The sequence below is a fragment of the Saccostrea echinata genome, unplaced genomic scaffold (genome assembly GCF_033153115.1).
Source record: "Saccostrea echinata isolate AGI-Se365-2 ecotype Australia unplaced genomic scaffold, CSIRO_AGI_Sech_v1 ptg000030l, whole genome shotgun sequence".
Classification (NCBI taxonomy): Eukaryota; Metazoa; Mollusca; class Bivalvia; order Ostreida; family Ostreidae; genus Saccostrea; species Saccostrea echinata.
The window spans coordinates 23,286,844-23,303,331 of NW_026889779.1; the positions used below are offsets into that span (position 1 = coordinate 23,286,844).

Here is a 16,488-nt window from a genome sequence, read left to right on the forward strand (position 1 = left end):
CAATCATATTTGTTTCGTTTTATCTAAATCATATGTCAATTACACAATTTAATAATTTTTAAAATCATTTATTCACAAGAAAATCATCTTAATTATTTGTAAGTCTATAAAATTAATCTTTCTGGGAAAATTGATAAAAATAGTTTGGAGAATCTAAACCTCTTATACGAACGAGTTGTTAGGTGTGGTGTCATACGGGTACTTTCAAAATGGACGCACACATAACATAAAATTCCGAAGTTCAGTATATAGGTTTACTTGCTTATTTCTATGATGGCAGCTGTTTTGAAGCATTGGAGAGAGGCAGCAACTTTGTTGCTAGTTTCAAAATCTTCAAAAATTGTCCCTAATCTCGTTAATGGCGGTGGAATGCAGCTTCAAGGTGTGACTTCCGAGTTGTCGGAGTACAACTACAAAATACTGATGCTGAAAAGGTCATCGAAGAGCAAGTTCATGCCGGATGTCTATGTGTTTCCCGGAGGTATTGCAGAAGATGCCGACTTTTCGACAGAGTGGTTAGATTTATATAAGAAGTTTGGTGTATCAGAAAGTCAGGAGTTACTTAAATCTCTGACTGTTTCAGGGGAAGGTCCCCCTATGTTCAGTAGGCGTCGAAATCCTGAATATGAGCAAATACCAAGTGAATTAGCATTCAGAATTTGTGCCATACGTGAAACTTTTGAAGAATCAGGGGTACTGATTGCACGAAAATTTGAAGATAAAACTGCTTTAAAAAATAATTTCCCTCAGCAACCAATATCTGGTACAAGCTATCACTTGGAGAGTGATGAATGGCGTAAACGTGTTGACAGAAACCCAGAAGAATTTATCAGAATGTGTCAGACACTAAATGTGATTCCTGATGTCTGGTCACTTTCAGAGTGGTCTAACTGGCTGACCCCTACGACCTTGTCAATGAATGCAAAGAAATCAGGTAGAAGATATGACACTGCCTTTTTTCTGTGTATACTGGATCATCTTCCAGAAGCTTTGCATGATGACAAAGAGACTGTACATTTACAGGTAATTGTAAATATTGTATTTAAAAAAAAATAAAATCCATAAACATCTAAAGGTAAATGATTTAAAAGAAGGAATATGCAATGGTAATGTTTGTTTATCAAATTCATAAAAGAGAACAATCTGATTCATGTTATAGTGGACAGCTCCTGACACTTTGCTGAATGTGTACAACAAGTATAAAGGAGGCCTGGCCCCTCCCCAAATCTATGAAGTGTGTAGGCTGCTTAACTTCCAAAACGTTGAAAACCTTCATCGCTTTGCCTGGGAAAGGGCACTGAAAAACCGTGTCAAACAATATTTCCCTGTTGTAATGGTGTGTGAAGATGGAATAATTGTTGTCTATCCTGGTATGTTGTATGTGGATATGTGTGGCACATGAATTATGCAAAATTAACTTTGAATGGTGGCAACTTCTTGATGTCATACAAATAAATTTCTGTTTATAAATAAATTACTATTTGCATTTTATTGACAGACACAGAAAAAAAAATGCATGTAGTATATACAGAGTTTATCTGGAAAATCACATCTGAACTAGGTTATCTTAAATAAAAACCAGGCTTTGGGATCATGAAACAGACCTACCTAGACTTAAGTCAAAACTTCAATCACCTATAAGATATTTATTACTTGTGAACTGAAACTTAATCTGCAGACATCAACAGCTTGTTGCATTTTTTTTGGCTTATATATTATCATTTTGTTTTTTGCCAAAAAAAAAAAAAAAACCAAGATTTTGTCCTTAGATGTTTCCTGATACAGGGCCCAGAATGCATTTCTGTTTGTAAAATGTAACACAGTACAATATTTTCTTAAATTCTCAATAAATTCATTTTTGCATGAGGTACAGATGCAAAATACCCTGCTTACCTCCCCTTTATCTTGCAGGTGACGAGTTGTATCCCACAGACCCTGACAGAGTTGGAGAAAATTCACCGATCAGTATTGAGTGTTCCATTGAGGAGCTTCCAAATAAATTCCCTGTCATGAATAGAATGCTCGTTAAAGGACCACACTGGGTCAACACCTCAGCAGGGGATGGTCAGGTTATTCCAAACTTTCACCACGAGACTCTATCTGATTCCGCTAGCTCAAAGTTATGATATATACCGTGCAGACTGTAATATTATTAGATATTTATAAATGATATACATGTACTTCTGTAGTATGTATGGAATGTATGTTGTAATGCACATTTGATTTGAAATGGGTTCTATAAAGATGAAATAAAATGTATTTATTGCAAAATTATATAAACTTTAAAGTATTCTTAATGAGAAAATCATGAGAAAATCATCATTAATCTGAAAAAGAAACCTAAATTTATAGAATTGATTCAATAAAGGTTTCTGAAGCAAAGGAGGCCTATGAGCCACAATGCTTTGTGAAGTTTTTTTTAAAGAATTCATCATACAGAAAAACCCACTTAGTACGAAGATGGATGTAGCAAATTTATGGACATATTGAAGATTTCCGGAATCTCCGGCAAAATTTTTAACAATTCTTTGTAAAATTTTATGGTTATATCAAACTCTGATATAATGAATTTAAGGATAAAGCAAACTGATTTTTGGTCATGCAGAGGTTAAAAATAACAAAATTTACATCTTTATAACGAATTTTCAAAGATCTAAAAAACTGAACTGAGTTTTTTTTTCTTAAGTATTTATAATTCATTTCATAAGAAAATTAAGTTATCCAAGGTAAATTTAGTTTATACTTCCATGGACATATTCAGTAATCATACTTGGATGAAAACATGTATATTGCAAATTCGCTATAATTATATACTTTACGAATTTGTTATTCAGATGAGATATAACAAATTACAGATACAGTGAGGTAAATTCTCATGACCCCAGGACTATGCTATCAGTAATAACAAAGTTTTACTGTATTCTAAATTTCATGCTGAGGATCTCATATTCAGCTTATATTTATTCATTAACATAATTTGGAACAAGAAATGTTGAAAAGCATATACCGGTATGTCCCCCATTTTTGAATATTTTAAAATATGGAAAAACTTAAATATTTTAAAAAGGGAACAACTTTAAATTTTGAATTTCTGGTAGTGAAAACAATTCATCATCATTCAGGGGTAACATTATACATGAACTAAGTTTGATCTCTATTAGATAGAATGTTCCATCGTTAAAATGATAAATGTCCTACGGACCCAGTTTAAGTGGTGAGGGCTTGTCCCAAGACACAGTTAGATTATTCTAACTAGATCTCTATTAGACCTCAATATCATTAGTTGTAATTTACTTCTTAGAAGGTGCCATTGTACCTTAATTGATGTCTGTACAGCAAATGGTTCTCAAGAAACTGAGCTGAGAGTATCTTCCTATGTTGGTTGACCATTGACCTTGTGAATTGAAAATCAACATGGTTCATCTTCTCCTGAGGGAAAACCAGTGTACCAAGTTTAATGTCTGACATGCAAAGATTTCTAGTTTGCCAAGTTTGTCCTTGACCTTTGACCTCAAAATTTATAGCAATCATATACTCCTCAATGGGAACGAGTGTCCAAAGTTTGATGTCTATCTCAAAATACTGAGCAGTCAGTTGCTTTGTTTGTTAAATTTGACCCTTGACCTTGTGACCTCATACATTGTAAGCAATAGGGGTCATCTACTCCTTAAGGAGAACCGGTGTACCAAGTTTGATGTCTGGCAAGCAAAGGCTTCTCAAGATATTGAGAAGTTAATATATTCCTATGTCCAGTTTGACCCTTGACCTAGTGACCTCAATCATATACTCCTCAATGGGAATCAGTGTTCCCAGTTTGATGTCTGTCAAGCAAAAGGTTTTCAAGATATTTAAAAGTCAGGTATGTTCAGTTTGAGCCTTGACCTTGCGACTCCAAAATCAATAGTAGTCATCTATGGTATGTTCCAAATTTGATGTCCATCAAGCAAACGGTGCTCAAAATATTAAGAAATCAATATCTTTCGCTCAGTTTGACCCACTGACCATTGAACTCAAAATCAATAAGGGTCCCCTACTCCTTTAGGGGAACCAATGTTTCAAGTCTGATGTCTATCAAGCAAAGAGTTCTCAAGATATTGAGCTGTCAACATCTTATGTTCAGTTTGACCTGTGACCACAAAATCAATAGGGATCTCCTACACCTTAAGGGGAACCAATCAAAGGGTTTTAATATCTTGAATCAATAACTTCCTTTGAGAGTTTGACCCTTGACCTTGTGACCTCAAAATCAATAGGGGTCATCTACTCTTCAGGATATCAGTGTACCAAGGTTTGATGTATTTCAAGCAAAGTGTTCTCAAGATATTGAGCGGACAAAAATTACCGACATACCTTGTACCAACAAAAAGGTTCAAAGCAATATGCCCCCCTTTGAAGGGGGCACAATAACTTCAAGAACACTCAACAGCTGCAAATTCAAAAAGTGACCTTAGCCTTGCTATTTTTCTTCAAATTTTACAAAGAGTTTTCCCCTCTCTACTTCCATGAAAATTTGTGACCCTTTATTACTCCTATGGGTCTTGACTTCACTGAATCTGAATCCACACATGAAAATGCTTAAAATTCATGATTTTAAAATTTTTATCCCAAATTTTAGCCCAACTTTAACCTTGAAAATTGAAATCAAATCCACACAACTTTGGAAAGTTTGCAAATACATATATAGTCAATCCTCATTATCACAAAGATCAGCCAGACCAAGAAAAAACTTTGAAATCTAAAAGGATTTGAGATATCAAGAGTGAAATACTTAACGAATAAAAGGTTGATTACTTCAACATATCCATGGTATTCAAGATATCTGTTTTCAAGATACCAAAGTTCAACTTTAAGTGACTCTATTTTTTTCTTGAGAAGATTTTTTCCCTTTACATTTCCATACAAAATGCCACCTCCCATTGTGGTCCCAGACTATGCCTGAGAATGTATTCAAACAAACTGAATCTGCACTGCCTGGGGTTGCATATTAATAATCATGCTATTGCATCACTTTTTTAAAATTTTTAGACATGCTATAATAAAATGTGCAGTTAACTCCACAAAACCATTTAACTTTGCTCAGACTATACCTTATGCAAAAATTAATGTAAATGAACTGATAAAGTTACAGTCCAAAATCAAACATATAAATTAAAACAAGCAGCTCTCATTCAAGTTCATTTTATTTTGTTCTATAAAGTCAATACAGAAAAAGTATAGACCTTGTCAGAGAATGTTTAGATGCATGACAGAGTTAAATGTTACAGAATCTCTGAAACTCTTTGTTCACCATGAATACTAAGCACATCATGATGTTATTCTTGCTGACATACAACTCCTAATACCACCAAGAAAATAAGACATTACGACAAGAGGCCCAGGGGCTTTGGAGGGCATCTGAGTATCAAGAGTTTCTCCTGGAACTCTGTACTCATGTGACATGTATTTTAAAATCTTACGACTACTCTATGTTCACTATAATCCTTGTTGATTAGTAGAAAAAGATATTTAAAAATAAACTGATCAATTTAACCCCACCCTGGGGCCTCAACTTTTGGGATACCCATTTCACCAATTTGGTAAAGGGCAAAAACTTCTAGAAACCATGAATAAAGTCTGCTTGCTAAATGTCCCTGAATAAACAAGAGTTTCAACGGTATGTCATATAGTTAACTCTTAACCAAGGGGTCTAGAAGTAAAGATTTACTATTTTTTAAGCCACATTGCAATTTTAATATACATGTCCAGTAGTGAACAAATTTTTGAAGATGGCATTAAAAAGACATTGTTTAGACTACATCCCATAGGCCCCATGGAACATAAATCATGAAATTCACATTTTTTGCTCCCCTTACCCAATAGATGCTACTGATATTTACCAATAGATGCTATTGATATTTACCAATAGATGCTATTGATATTTACCAATAGATGCTATTGATATTTACCAATAGATGCTACTGATATTTACCAATAGATGCTATTGATATTTACCAAAATTGATTGAAATTAGTTCAGCTGTTCAAGAAAGAAAGCTTGTGGTGGAAAAAAACCAGAAGATTATACAAAATAGAGACAATAACAGACAGCAGCAAGTCACTTGCGTGACTCAGGTGACTTAAAAATAATAAGGCAATGGGAAAAAAATTTCCATACAAGTGTGTGTGTCTCTGATTGTGGGACAGTTTAGACTATCATTGAAATTAGAATTCAAAGTCATCACATTATTTGACAAATAAGAAGATAAACATCAACACTCAATTGAAAATTCTATCCAATAATTACACTCTTTAGAATCTTTCGAACTTTCCCAGTACTAAAGATTCTTTATGAAAAATATAAAGGTTTTTTCATTGCTTGAAATTAAGTTAAGAGAAATCCAGCATTCCACAATCAAGTTAAAATCTAAACAATCAATAAAAGTGTTCTAAAAATGTTGTATATATAGTCACTTTCCTGGTTTTCATGTAAATTTAACACAGATCTGATAAGGAATTACATGGTCAGCAAGATTATAATTGTATGGTGATCAGAATATTTTACTATGAATAAATAATTGATACCCCCTTTCAAGAAAAAAAATATTATACATGTATGTATAAAAGGCTGATGTAAGCTTTTAAAAATGTCCTCATCAAAAACATGCAGATACATGTATATGCGATTTAGAATACATTCTACAACATTTTGCTATTTGTTGTTAACATACATATATGCTGTCATTTAAGAATTTAATTGAAAGACATTGAACATTCAGGAAATATAGGTCTATAGGTACTACAAATATACCGTTTCCACCATCGGTTGTGTTGGCAGGCACAGCAAATACATGTACCACTATTCAGTTAGAAAATGAGAATACTTCTATGTTTGTTTAATAAATACATTAATTTTCAAAAGGAAATCTGAAAATGCAATTTAATTACATGAATTTATCATGTTTAACATTAAATTTCTCTAGCTGGAACAACTGCAAATCACTTTTGAATATGCATTTACATGAACTTAAAATCTGAAAAACTGTATGTCCATTTACATAAGAGAGTTGGTGATAAACATGTACCTCATGTTACTAGCCTTAAAGCTTTGTATGAAAGGAGTTGGTAAAATTACGAAGTGCTTTCAATGACAATGAAAGTGCTGGTACTGAATTCATGTAATAATGACAGGGTTTTAAGTCATTTAAAACAAGACAATAAAACAAAGCTTACATGACAAAATTCAGAACAACAATTACACTGGAAAACCTCAACAAGCAGGCCACAGCAGGAAGGGGAACTCAGCTGTGACTCAAAGAAATCCCAATATAAAACTCAGTTTTTCTTCCGTTTCCGTACAAATGCAAACATCAATGTAATATCCTGTTGGGTTTGGGTCACAATGAAATATCCTTTACTGATTAACATGAAATTTCTATATGTGTCGGTTAAGGTTGAAGTTCTAATTATAGACTGGTCGAATTATTCAATAGCATTACGGAATTGTTCAACAAAGGATAAAACTCCCCCCAGAACAGAAAGTTTAAAAATTCTCCTAAAATGTCTCATCGTTATTGATGTGCACATTGAACTCTAGGTCCATGTCCATGATGGTCATCATCATCGTCGTCATCATAGGCTTCCCGTCGGGAGCCATGACCTCTCGACTCTTCAAACTCAACCAGAGTTACTTCTTCTACATCCTCTCCTGCAGGAATATCTATCTTTGGTCTTGGTGGCAGTAACTTTTCTAGTTTCTGTCAAGAAAATTTATTCTTGTTTAAGACTTGCTTAAATTATTCTGACCATCATGTAATTATATACATGTAGGTCTAACAGGTATATGTGTTTTCTAATAATTTAAATCAGAAATCTAACACAGATAGAAGGTGTAACAAACTTTCTTAGACTTGCTAGGATGTGTTGGATAACAGATTCCTAAGAAATTGGTAACTAACCTGTAAATCTTCTGGAGGGGCAAAGTTCTGAGGTGGAAATGTGATATCGAACCTAACAAGAAGGTTCCCCTTCTCGAAGGGATTTCTGTAGAAGGGCATTCCTTCTCCCATAACACATCGTACTGATCCTGAAAATAGATTGTAAGACATTGTATTGGCCTTTAATACAGCAGTTATTATACTCTTTCCACTAATCCTGAAGTTAATATTTTTAATGCAGGTACTGATCCTCTGGCTTTAACCAATGTTTCACTTTAAATGTGACTCACTAAATCTTTCACATAAAAGAAAATTGTTAAATCACTAACTTGAGGAAGCTCCTACAAGTATATTTCTGGAAAAGTTATTCCCACTCCTGTTTCTTTCCTTTTATAATTACATGTAAGATTGAAATCTTTAAACACCAAGTTTGCAACAAACTTCCAAAGCAGTGGCTTTAGAAAACAACTCTGTCCTTATCTGAACTAACAACAACTTGTGGGGGACTTATGACAGGTTTTAACCTACCTGGACTAACAACAACTCCCGGGGGGCTTTTAATCACTAGATCTCTTCCATCCAAATGTTTTAATGTGAATTGGAAACCACACAATGCCTCAGTCAATGAAAGGTTATATGTACAATACAAGTCATTATCATTGCGTGTGAAAAGTTCATGTTCTTTCTGTTGCAGGATAATGATCACATCCCCTGGTTCTATCTCTGGCTTTAAAAAAAAAATCGTCACAATAAACTCACATAGATCAAGACATAGATTTAGTTATGTACCCTAAGAAAGTTCAATTGTGATCCATTAGAGAAATTATTATAATAAAGCATTTCATTCCAAGATTGATATACATTTACTCAAAACCAAATACAAATCACATACATTTCTATGAATAGCAAGAATCTCTGCAATTAAATTATTAAGTTGTGGAAAAATTTACATGGGAAGCAGTGTACATCATTATCTATGCTCATCCTATATGAAAAAATTTTACTATCAACTGTTCTGCTGGCTTAAGGCAAAAATTAAACCCCTGTCCCATTAACAGGAAAAAAATTATTTAAACTTGTCACCAGTGTCAGACCCCCCCCCCCCCTCCCTTTTTTTTTTTTTTTTTAAAATTTATAGATGCCTTACCAGTTGATCTCCCTCCCCTCGGAAGGTAATCTTCTGGCCATCCTTCATACCCTTGTCGACATGGACCTCCAAGATCTTGGTTTCATTGGTCACTTTCTTTCCCTTGCATTCTTTACATCTATCTTTTTCATTTATGATTTCACCTACAATAAAAAAGGATAATTTATTTGGTGAAAGTCTGACATGCAAAGTTAGGACAAACTTGCTGGTCACAACACACTCAATTTTGGACTTATCAGTACTGACTTATTTCCTTTAAAAATAAATGTACTTGATCTGGGTTATTTTATTTTCAATTTAGTTAGAAAATGGGATTTATGTTAGGAAAAAATGGATTTTTATATGAACATTAAAATTTTTTGAGCTAGTAAAATATTGTCTAAGCATGAAAAAAAAAAATCCTCCAAAATGCATTAAAGAGAGGCCTATGTGCCATAAAGAGTGCCTAAGTCTTAGTCAAGTTTTCTATAGTGAAATAATGAATCATATCAAAACCCAATTCGTGGCATGTATGGTGTACACGTTGAAAAACAAATATAAATATCCCTCTGTTTCATATAACTGCATACAGTTGATATTTTGAATGAGGGGTCCTAAATACCCCCATTAACAGGCATTTTCCATCTCATTATTCCATTTCATCCTATTCAAAACTTTAAATTCTTTTGTGGGCCTAGCAAAATCTCAGAGGTCATGGTTTTAATAAATTTGAATCTTAGCCAAAAAGAGGACATATCAATTATGAATTTATGTCATCACTCTTATTTTACTATTCAAAATTATCTTTCCCATAAATAAAACATGGCTTTTCATTTGAATAAAACTAAATTTCCTTTAATAAGCATCCTTTTTGCCAAGACTGAATGAAATCAGCCCTTTGTTTCTACTAACTTATATCATGAGAGCTTAAATGGACCTTTGACTCAGGTGAGCTAAGAAGGCTGAAAGGCAAAGAAGAATCTTATTTAATTAAGGACACCTTTGAATCTTTTGGTAAAACAAGCATCCAGGAGCCGTTCCCATTGTTTTCCTACTGCATTATACACATTTAAACATTACAGACATGTATTTCATGTAAACATTAAAGTAAGAGAAGCTAAATTTTCACAATGATTTTTCACACCATTGTTATCTATCACAGTGTACCTTCGCCGTGACAATCTGGACAGACAGACTGCATCTGTTGTACCATTCCCGGACCCAGCTGTCTCAAGGTGACCTTCACACCCCGCCCATTACATGTCCGACATTTCTGCATGGCCCCAGGTTTACCACCAGCTCTACAATACAACATACTCGTCAGATATTCCTTGACACAGTGTAATCCTTGGGTATACATAATGACCAAATCACTTATCAAACTTTATTTTTTTTTTTTTTTTTTTTTTACAATTTATTGCTATAGAGCCTGTTGGGTCAGACTTTCATTCTCTCTTTTATAATGATCATACACGTACCTCATTAAATATGTCTAAAAAATATAAGGAATCTTTACAACAATTTTCCTTCTGAACAATGTATCACTCTGACTTATGTAATTAACTTCACTGACAATGGGTATAAGCATACATACCCTTTACATTTGGAACAGATAATTGTTTTACTAAGCTGTAATTTGGCTGTTTTTCCATTATACAGATCCTCTAAGGACACTCTGAAATGACATCATGATGAACAATTGTTTAATCAATGAATTGAACATCTGAAGAAAAAAAAATTAACTTATGTAAATTCCAGATAAAGTTGACTACTGAAAGCAAGAATAAAATCCACATAATTTTATTTTTTTAATTATAGTTTAATTATTTTTGGCAATCATGGGAAAGGAGTTTTTCATCCATATTACCCAAGTAAATTAATCAACTGTAATGCAGAAAACAATGAAATTAGGAAGGACAAAAGACTTGCCCTATTCTCTTCCTATAAAAAAAACAGAGACTGTGAGTTCTGTATACTCTATTATCAATTTGGGGAAAAAAGGGGAACACATTCTATCTATGCAATTTTACAATTCAGAATTCAGTTCTAAAATGTTAATAGATGTGTTCTGCAACATATGAACATAATTTGATTCAATTTCAAAGTGACTATCAATGAAACATGCATATAATTTGGAATATTGCGATGGGGAATTGAATCTAGTGTGCCTGTTAATGGGGGCATTAAGGACCCCTCATTCAAAATATCAACTGTATGCCAGTGATTTTTTTTGGGTTGAAATGCTACCGATATTTGGCTGTTTCCCCTCACAAAAATTAGCTATTTTTTCCCAATTATTAGTATATTTTTCCCAATTTCAAACATACGAAAATTATGTTTTAATTTTGAACAAAAGTCACTAAATTTGCCGACAGAGTAAATACGTTTTTATTCTTCAAATCCATGGATATGCAGCGAATTTTTTTAATGAATGTGTAAAACAATGCAGATATCCATATAAGCAAATAAGTAGCTTATAATATTCTCAGTGAATTGTTAAGTAGTTCCCAGATACAAGTCATGTTGCATGTTGACATAATGATTTTGGTTTGACCGCCATTATTACATAGAGGGTCAGGCTAATAACAGGAAATGGACAACACATAGTGTTTCACTAAAATCAGGAAAAAAACAAACAGTAAAGACTGTAAACTTTATTATCAATATAAGACAGTTTACTAGATTATGAGTCTAAGTGCTGGTTATTTTTTTTTTTTCGAAATGATTATAAATTTAAATCAAATTTAAAGTTAAAATCAAACAAAATCTGTTGTTGTTACTCAATAGTTTGATTATTTTATGTACTTTTTAGCATTCTAATTTACTATAAATAATTTTTCCCAATTTGAGGAAAATGTCGCTAATTTTTCCCAATTCAAAAGGAGGGGGTGGTGGTTTAAAAAACAAAAAAATAATCACTGTATGCAGTTACGAAACTGAGGGATCTTTGCATTCAAAATGATCTCTGTTTTTTAGTTGGTAACTTTTATTCAGAGTGCAATGTTATCTGTGTGTTTATTTTTTACCTATGTGTTACTTCCTATCTGTGTTTATTATCTACCTATCAGCTATGTTTATATTTTACCTAAGTGGATGATGAGTATCTTCTCCTCTGCGCCTGCCTCGCCGGCCACCCATACCTCCCATTCCAAATGGTCCACCTCCCCCGCCAAAGATTCCTCCAAACAGATCTCCAAAAATGTCCCCCGGGAAGCCACCTGTAAAACAAACACATATCTGATTACCAGAAGCACTGAAAACAGACAAAAATTCAATTAATTACTTCAATGTCTTCATACAATAATTAATGATACAGAAATGAATTTCAAAGTTTTCTATACTGATAAGCATTTCTTGTTGTAAGAGTGGCATTAAGGATCAACAGAACCACTAATTGATAATTATTTAGGAATGTTGATGTACCTGGTCCACCACCTCCCTCTTTGAGGCCCTGTAAACCATATCTATCATATGTTTCCTTCTTCTCTGGGTTTGACAAAACTTCATATGCAAAACTAATTTCCTTGAACTGCAAGAAAAATTAAATTGCCATCTAAAGTTCAATTTCTTTTTGCTGGGTCCTTCACAAACATTCCTTTTAATTCTACTTTTTTTCAAGAGATTTCTTCTTCTTCCAGAATTCATAACTTAATTCAATTAAAATGTTTTTCTAGATTTACAACACAATATGCAATACCATGAGAGACCTTCAGTCACATTTACTTCTAGTTTAAGAGATCAAGATCTATTCACCATACTCAAATTATATTAAAAAAAAAGTTCTGATCACAAGAGAAGATATATTTATTACTTGACATTCAATTTTTTTGCTTATTGTAATTTACCTTTTCTCCAGCCTCTGGGTTTTTGTCTGGGTGATATTCTTTTGCCAACTTGTAGTAGGCCTAAAATTGAATAGAAAGTTATATCAATATTTCTTCTTATTGCAAGTACTAATTAAGAAAAACAACTACCAGAAGGCAATATAATATGCATAAATAGCCATACAGTTTAATACTATTACAATTTTATTAATAGCTTGGACATTCAATATGCAGTGATATGCTTTATACATTCTAAGGTTTCAAAGTTAATCTTTAGTCTAAGACTAATAAATTTTCATTGAGACTAATAAAATCTGAGGCTAATCAGTCTGAACAGACCAATAAATATCATGAATAACTCATCAATGTCCAATTGTAAACAACTTTAACTAGTAAACCCCAATTAAACTTCAGTTCCTTGGAGGGTAGTCACACAATTCCTAGTCAATTCTGCACTTACTAATGTATACATTTAATTTGTTATCATTTTGGTATTTACAAGTTAAGAGTGATAATGATACTTAAGCTGTAAGCAGTGAAGTATTAAAATTCATCATGGTGATAGAGAATTACTTGAACATTCAAATCACACATTTGCACTAAACAGCAGTGTCACTAGGTTCTCAACAATAGTTGCCTAGAACTGGCTGAAGTTGAGTGTGAATTTCCATTCTTGATCAAATTAGGAAGGACTGTCCATATATAAATTTGGTAAAAAGGGGCTAGTCCAAATATCTAGCCAAGGTGAATCTCAGCAGAGATCTGTAGGTGAAGTCTATTATCCAATAACAAAGCTGTTAAGTGTCATTCTAGTCCGAGGCAAAACAACAAATTTTAAAACTTGAATGAAAATCACTTTGCTGTAAGCATGAATTTATTATAAGCATATTTGCTGTTAACCTTTGCTGAATTCTGCTACCAAACATACCGGGCTTAGTACTGATTGAACGTATAGGGTCTAAATGCAAAATACTCGGATCTTACAATTTTTGAATGACTTACACTTTACTGATTTTAACTTATTAAACTATAGCAAACATCATGGTACACAGAGCTATTATAGTTGTAGACCCATAATTCTCAGTCATCATCATTACTGATGAAATACTACGGGTTAAAAAATGTGCCAATCAAAATGCACCGATTCATAAAGCTTTATCACAAATTGACTAAAATCTAATTATTAAAAGTATAATGAAAGTATATAACGACAGTTTTATTTAAGTATTATTCATATACCTCAGCTTAATTAACAAAAACGCCATTTGAATGTAATTTGATTTTTCTAGAAAAGGATTCCGGTAGGATTCAAGAACCATAACTTCCGTGAACCTCGTGGTTTGTTCGGGGAACTGTTGATCGCAGAAATAAAAATTTACATCTATACATTTACACGTCTTTATCATTCATTGTGTGTTACCTTTTTAATTTCCCCGTCTGAAGAATTCTTATTCACACCTAAAATGTCATAGAGCTTTGTGTCTGCCATTTTCACGAGGTCTTCACACAAGAATAGACGTGACGTTTGGAAACAGCGACGCCTCCCGGTCAAGAATGGTAACTCAAATAGGAGTGGATCCAAAGGAACGTTCGTACATCGGTCACTGAGACAGATACCGGGGGGGGGGGGGGGGGGAAATCTGACGACAATACGATATCTGTGGTAAATTTTTGAAGTTTTATTCTAAAATGAATTTTACGAGATTTTTTTTGGTTATAAACATCATAAACATGATAAATGAAACTGTACCGGTGAATGCCAGAAGCAATTTCGTGGGTGGATACTTTAACTGATGTCACGTCATAACCCTGGGGCCACACATGCTCAAGAGGCCTTGAAAAAATATACACAAGAAAGTAAGTTTAAAAAAAAACTCTTCATAAACTTACAAGCTTTCCAAATAAAATGATGGATAAAAAAGGGGGGTTAACCCCCTTGTGAAAAAAAAAAGTACTGTGTATATTTAAAGAGGCATTGTGTGTCCTTTTTAAAAAATACACATACAATTTCTTATCATCATTCTGAACTCAAAATACGTATATATTGAAAAATATCTTATAAAATATTTGATTACAAAACAAATGAATTTTTTAATTTTACCCCCTCCTTTTTTTTAATGTACTTACAAAGTCAGTTAGATTTTTTCAAAAGCTTAAGGTTTTTCTATGTTATTTCTCGATCATCGAAGAAAAAATCCAAAGGCCTATGTTTTAAATAAATAAATAAATAAATAAATAAATAAATAAATAAATACAGTATTTTTGTCGGTAATCCTTCCTCTTCAAGTATTTTTGAAACATGTTGGAGGCTACTAAAAGCCCCCCCCCCCCTCCACCTTGGCAATTTAGACAAAGCAATTTATGTAGATTTTACTAGAACACGAAGATACAATACTGAGGTAAGGTTTTTCTCAACGGAAATATATGTACTATCAAACAAAATGATAACCATTTGAACTTTGACTTCCATTATACAAGTTAAATCTGACGTTACTTGGTCGGACCATTCTCATTCATACATTTTTTATACCTGTTTTGGTTGTAAATGATCAGAAGAATAAATTTCTAAAATATTAGGAAATTGTAAACTTTCTACGGTGTTCAAAATTCCACTTTTCTATAACCATCCTTATTAATCTTAAAATTAATTTTTGTCACTTTAACTCCTATTATTGTGAAACTTTAAATGAAAAAATAAAATATGTGCGGTTAAACTTATTCATTTTACTTATATAAATATGATTTTAGTTGTAATTCTCACGATTTTTGATACATTTTAAAGATTGTTTGTATCATCTGTTCGAGCGATATTTGCCGTCTTTGTTGAAGTCTCACCTCTATTTTTTGGTCCAATGTAGAAAAATGAATAAGTGTTTTGTGCACCTGTATATTGAAGGTCTGGTGCAGGTTGACATAACTCTGATTTCTACAACGTTGGATCTCAGCTAATTAGAGGGTTATTTAACTATTCAATCATATAATACTGTAAAATGAAATGGCTTCTTGATATTTTTACAAAATTGTATATATTCTTATTTTTTCCCACATCAGTATACGAGAAAACAAAACTTGCTTCTCTCTTTCTTTCCTTTCTTTTTTCTTTTGTTTTGTTTTGTTTGTGTGTTTTTTTTTTACCTCAATGGACCCCAAGGTTCAGGTGAGCTTTTCTGATTAACATTCATCCGTCTTAGGTCTTTTTAACATTTTCGAAATCCTCTCCAGAACCAGAGAACCAATTTTAAACACACTTGCCACAAAACATCCTTAGGTTAAAATTAAAGAATTCAGATTAAAAGCCACGCATTATCTCAAGCGAAATAGCAAAACAGCACAGGGCCATATAATTAAGAACAACTAGGCGAGAAAAGACCAAACTTATGTAAAAGCTTAATCTACATTGAGTTCCAGTATCATGACCCCCAGGGATATAGATTAGGGTCACAATATGTGCATAAAAATTTAAAATGGCTTTTTTTTTTATTAAAGAAATTGATTAGTCATATTCTAGATCTATTATGCAAGCATCCTCAGTAATGCACATTCAGGTTTGTTCCGGTAGGGTGGGGCTACAAGGCATAAAAAATTACCGGGTATGTCTAAATGAATCTAGTTCATTGTAATTTATA

General features: G+C 33.0%; 2 protein-coding genes across 2 annotated transcripts; one reads left to right on the forward strand and one right to left on the reverse strand.

Annotated features, from left to right (window-relative positions):
• The first annotated feature begins 208 nt into the window (after window positions 1-208).
• LOC133196571 (acyl-coenzyme A diphosphatase NUDT19-like) lies at window positions 209-2,382 on the forward strand. The gene is made up of 3 exons (XM_061332439.1): window positions 209-1,023; window positions 1,160-1,370; window positions 1,912-2,382. Exons 1-3 carry the CDS (start codon window positions 271-273, stop codon window positions 2,124-2,126), a joined length of 1,179 nt encoding a protein of 392 aa, XP_061188423.1. The 5' UTR covers window positions 209-270; the 3' UTR covers window positions 2,127-2,382.
• Window positions 2,383-5,162: 2,780 nt separating this feature from the next.
• Window positions 5,163-14,408, reverse strand: LOC133197557 (dnaJ homolog subfamily A member 2-like). Its single transcript, XM_061333647.1, has 10 exons — window positions 14,283-14,408; window positions 12,884-12,943; window positions 12,462-12,567; window positions 12,124-12,256; window positions 10,633-10,713; window positions 10,206-10,339; window positions 9,060-9,202; window positions 8,441-8,639; window positions 7,934-8,061; window positions 5,163-7,732 (listed from the first exon to the last, which is right to left on the reverse strand). The coding sequence occupies exons 1-10, from the start codon at window positions 14,349-14,351 to the stop codon at window positions 7,547-7,549; spliced, it is 1,239 nt and encodes a 412-aa protein (XP_061189631.1). The 5' UTR covers window positions 14,352-14,408; the 3' UTR covers window positions 5,163-7,546.
• Between the last annotated feature and the right edge of the window lie 2,080 nt (window positions 14,409-16,488).

Excerpts from the sequence above, each read along its gene's own strand:
- LOC133196571 (XM_061332439.1), top strand. The coding sequence starts at position 271 with ATGATGGCAGCTGTTTTGAAGCATTGGAGAGAGGCAGCAACTTTGTTG. Across the intron at positions 1,024-1,159 it reads AAGAGACTGTACATTTACAG|TGGACAGCTCCTGACACTTT; the intron begins GTAATTGTAAAT and ends TTCATGTTATAG. Across the intron at positions 1,371-1,911 it reads AATAATTGTTGTCTATCCTG|GTGACGAGTTGTATCCCACA; the intron begins GTATGTTGTATG and ends TTTATCTTGCAG.
- LOC133197557 (XM_061333647.1), bottom strand. The coding sequence starts at position 14,351 with ATGGCAGACACAAAGCTCTATGACATTTTAGGTGTGAATAAGAATTCT. Across the intron at positions 12,568-12,883 it reads ACCCAGAGGCTGGAGAAAAG|TTCAAGGAAATTAGTTTTGC; the intron begins GTAAATTACAAT and ends TTTTTCTTGCAG. Across the intron at positions 10,714-12,123 it reads GATACTCATCATCCACTTAG|AGTGTCCTTAGAGGATCTGT; the intron begins GTAAAATATAAA and ends ATGTCATTTCAG.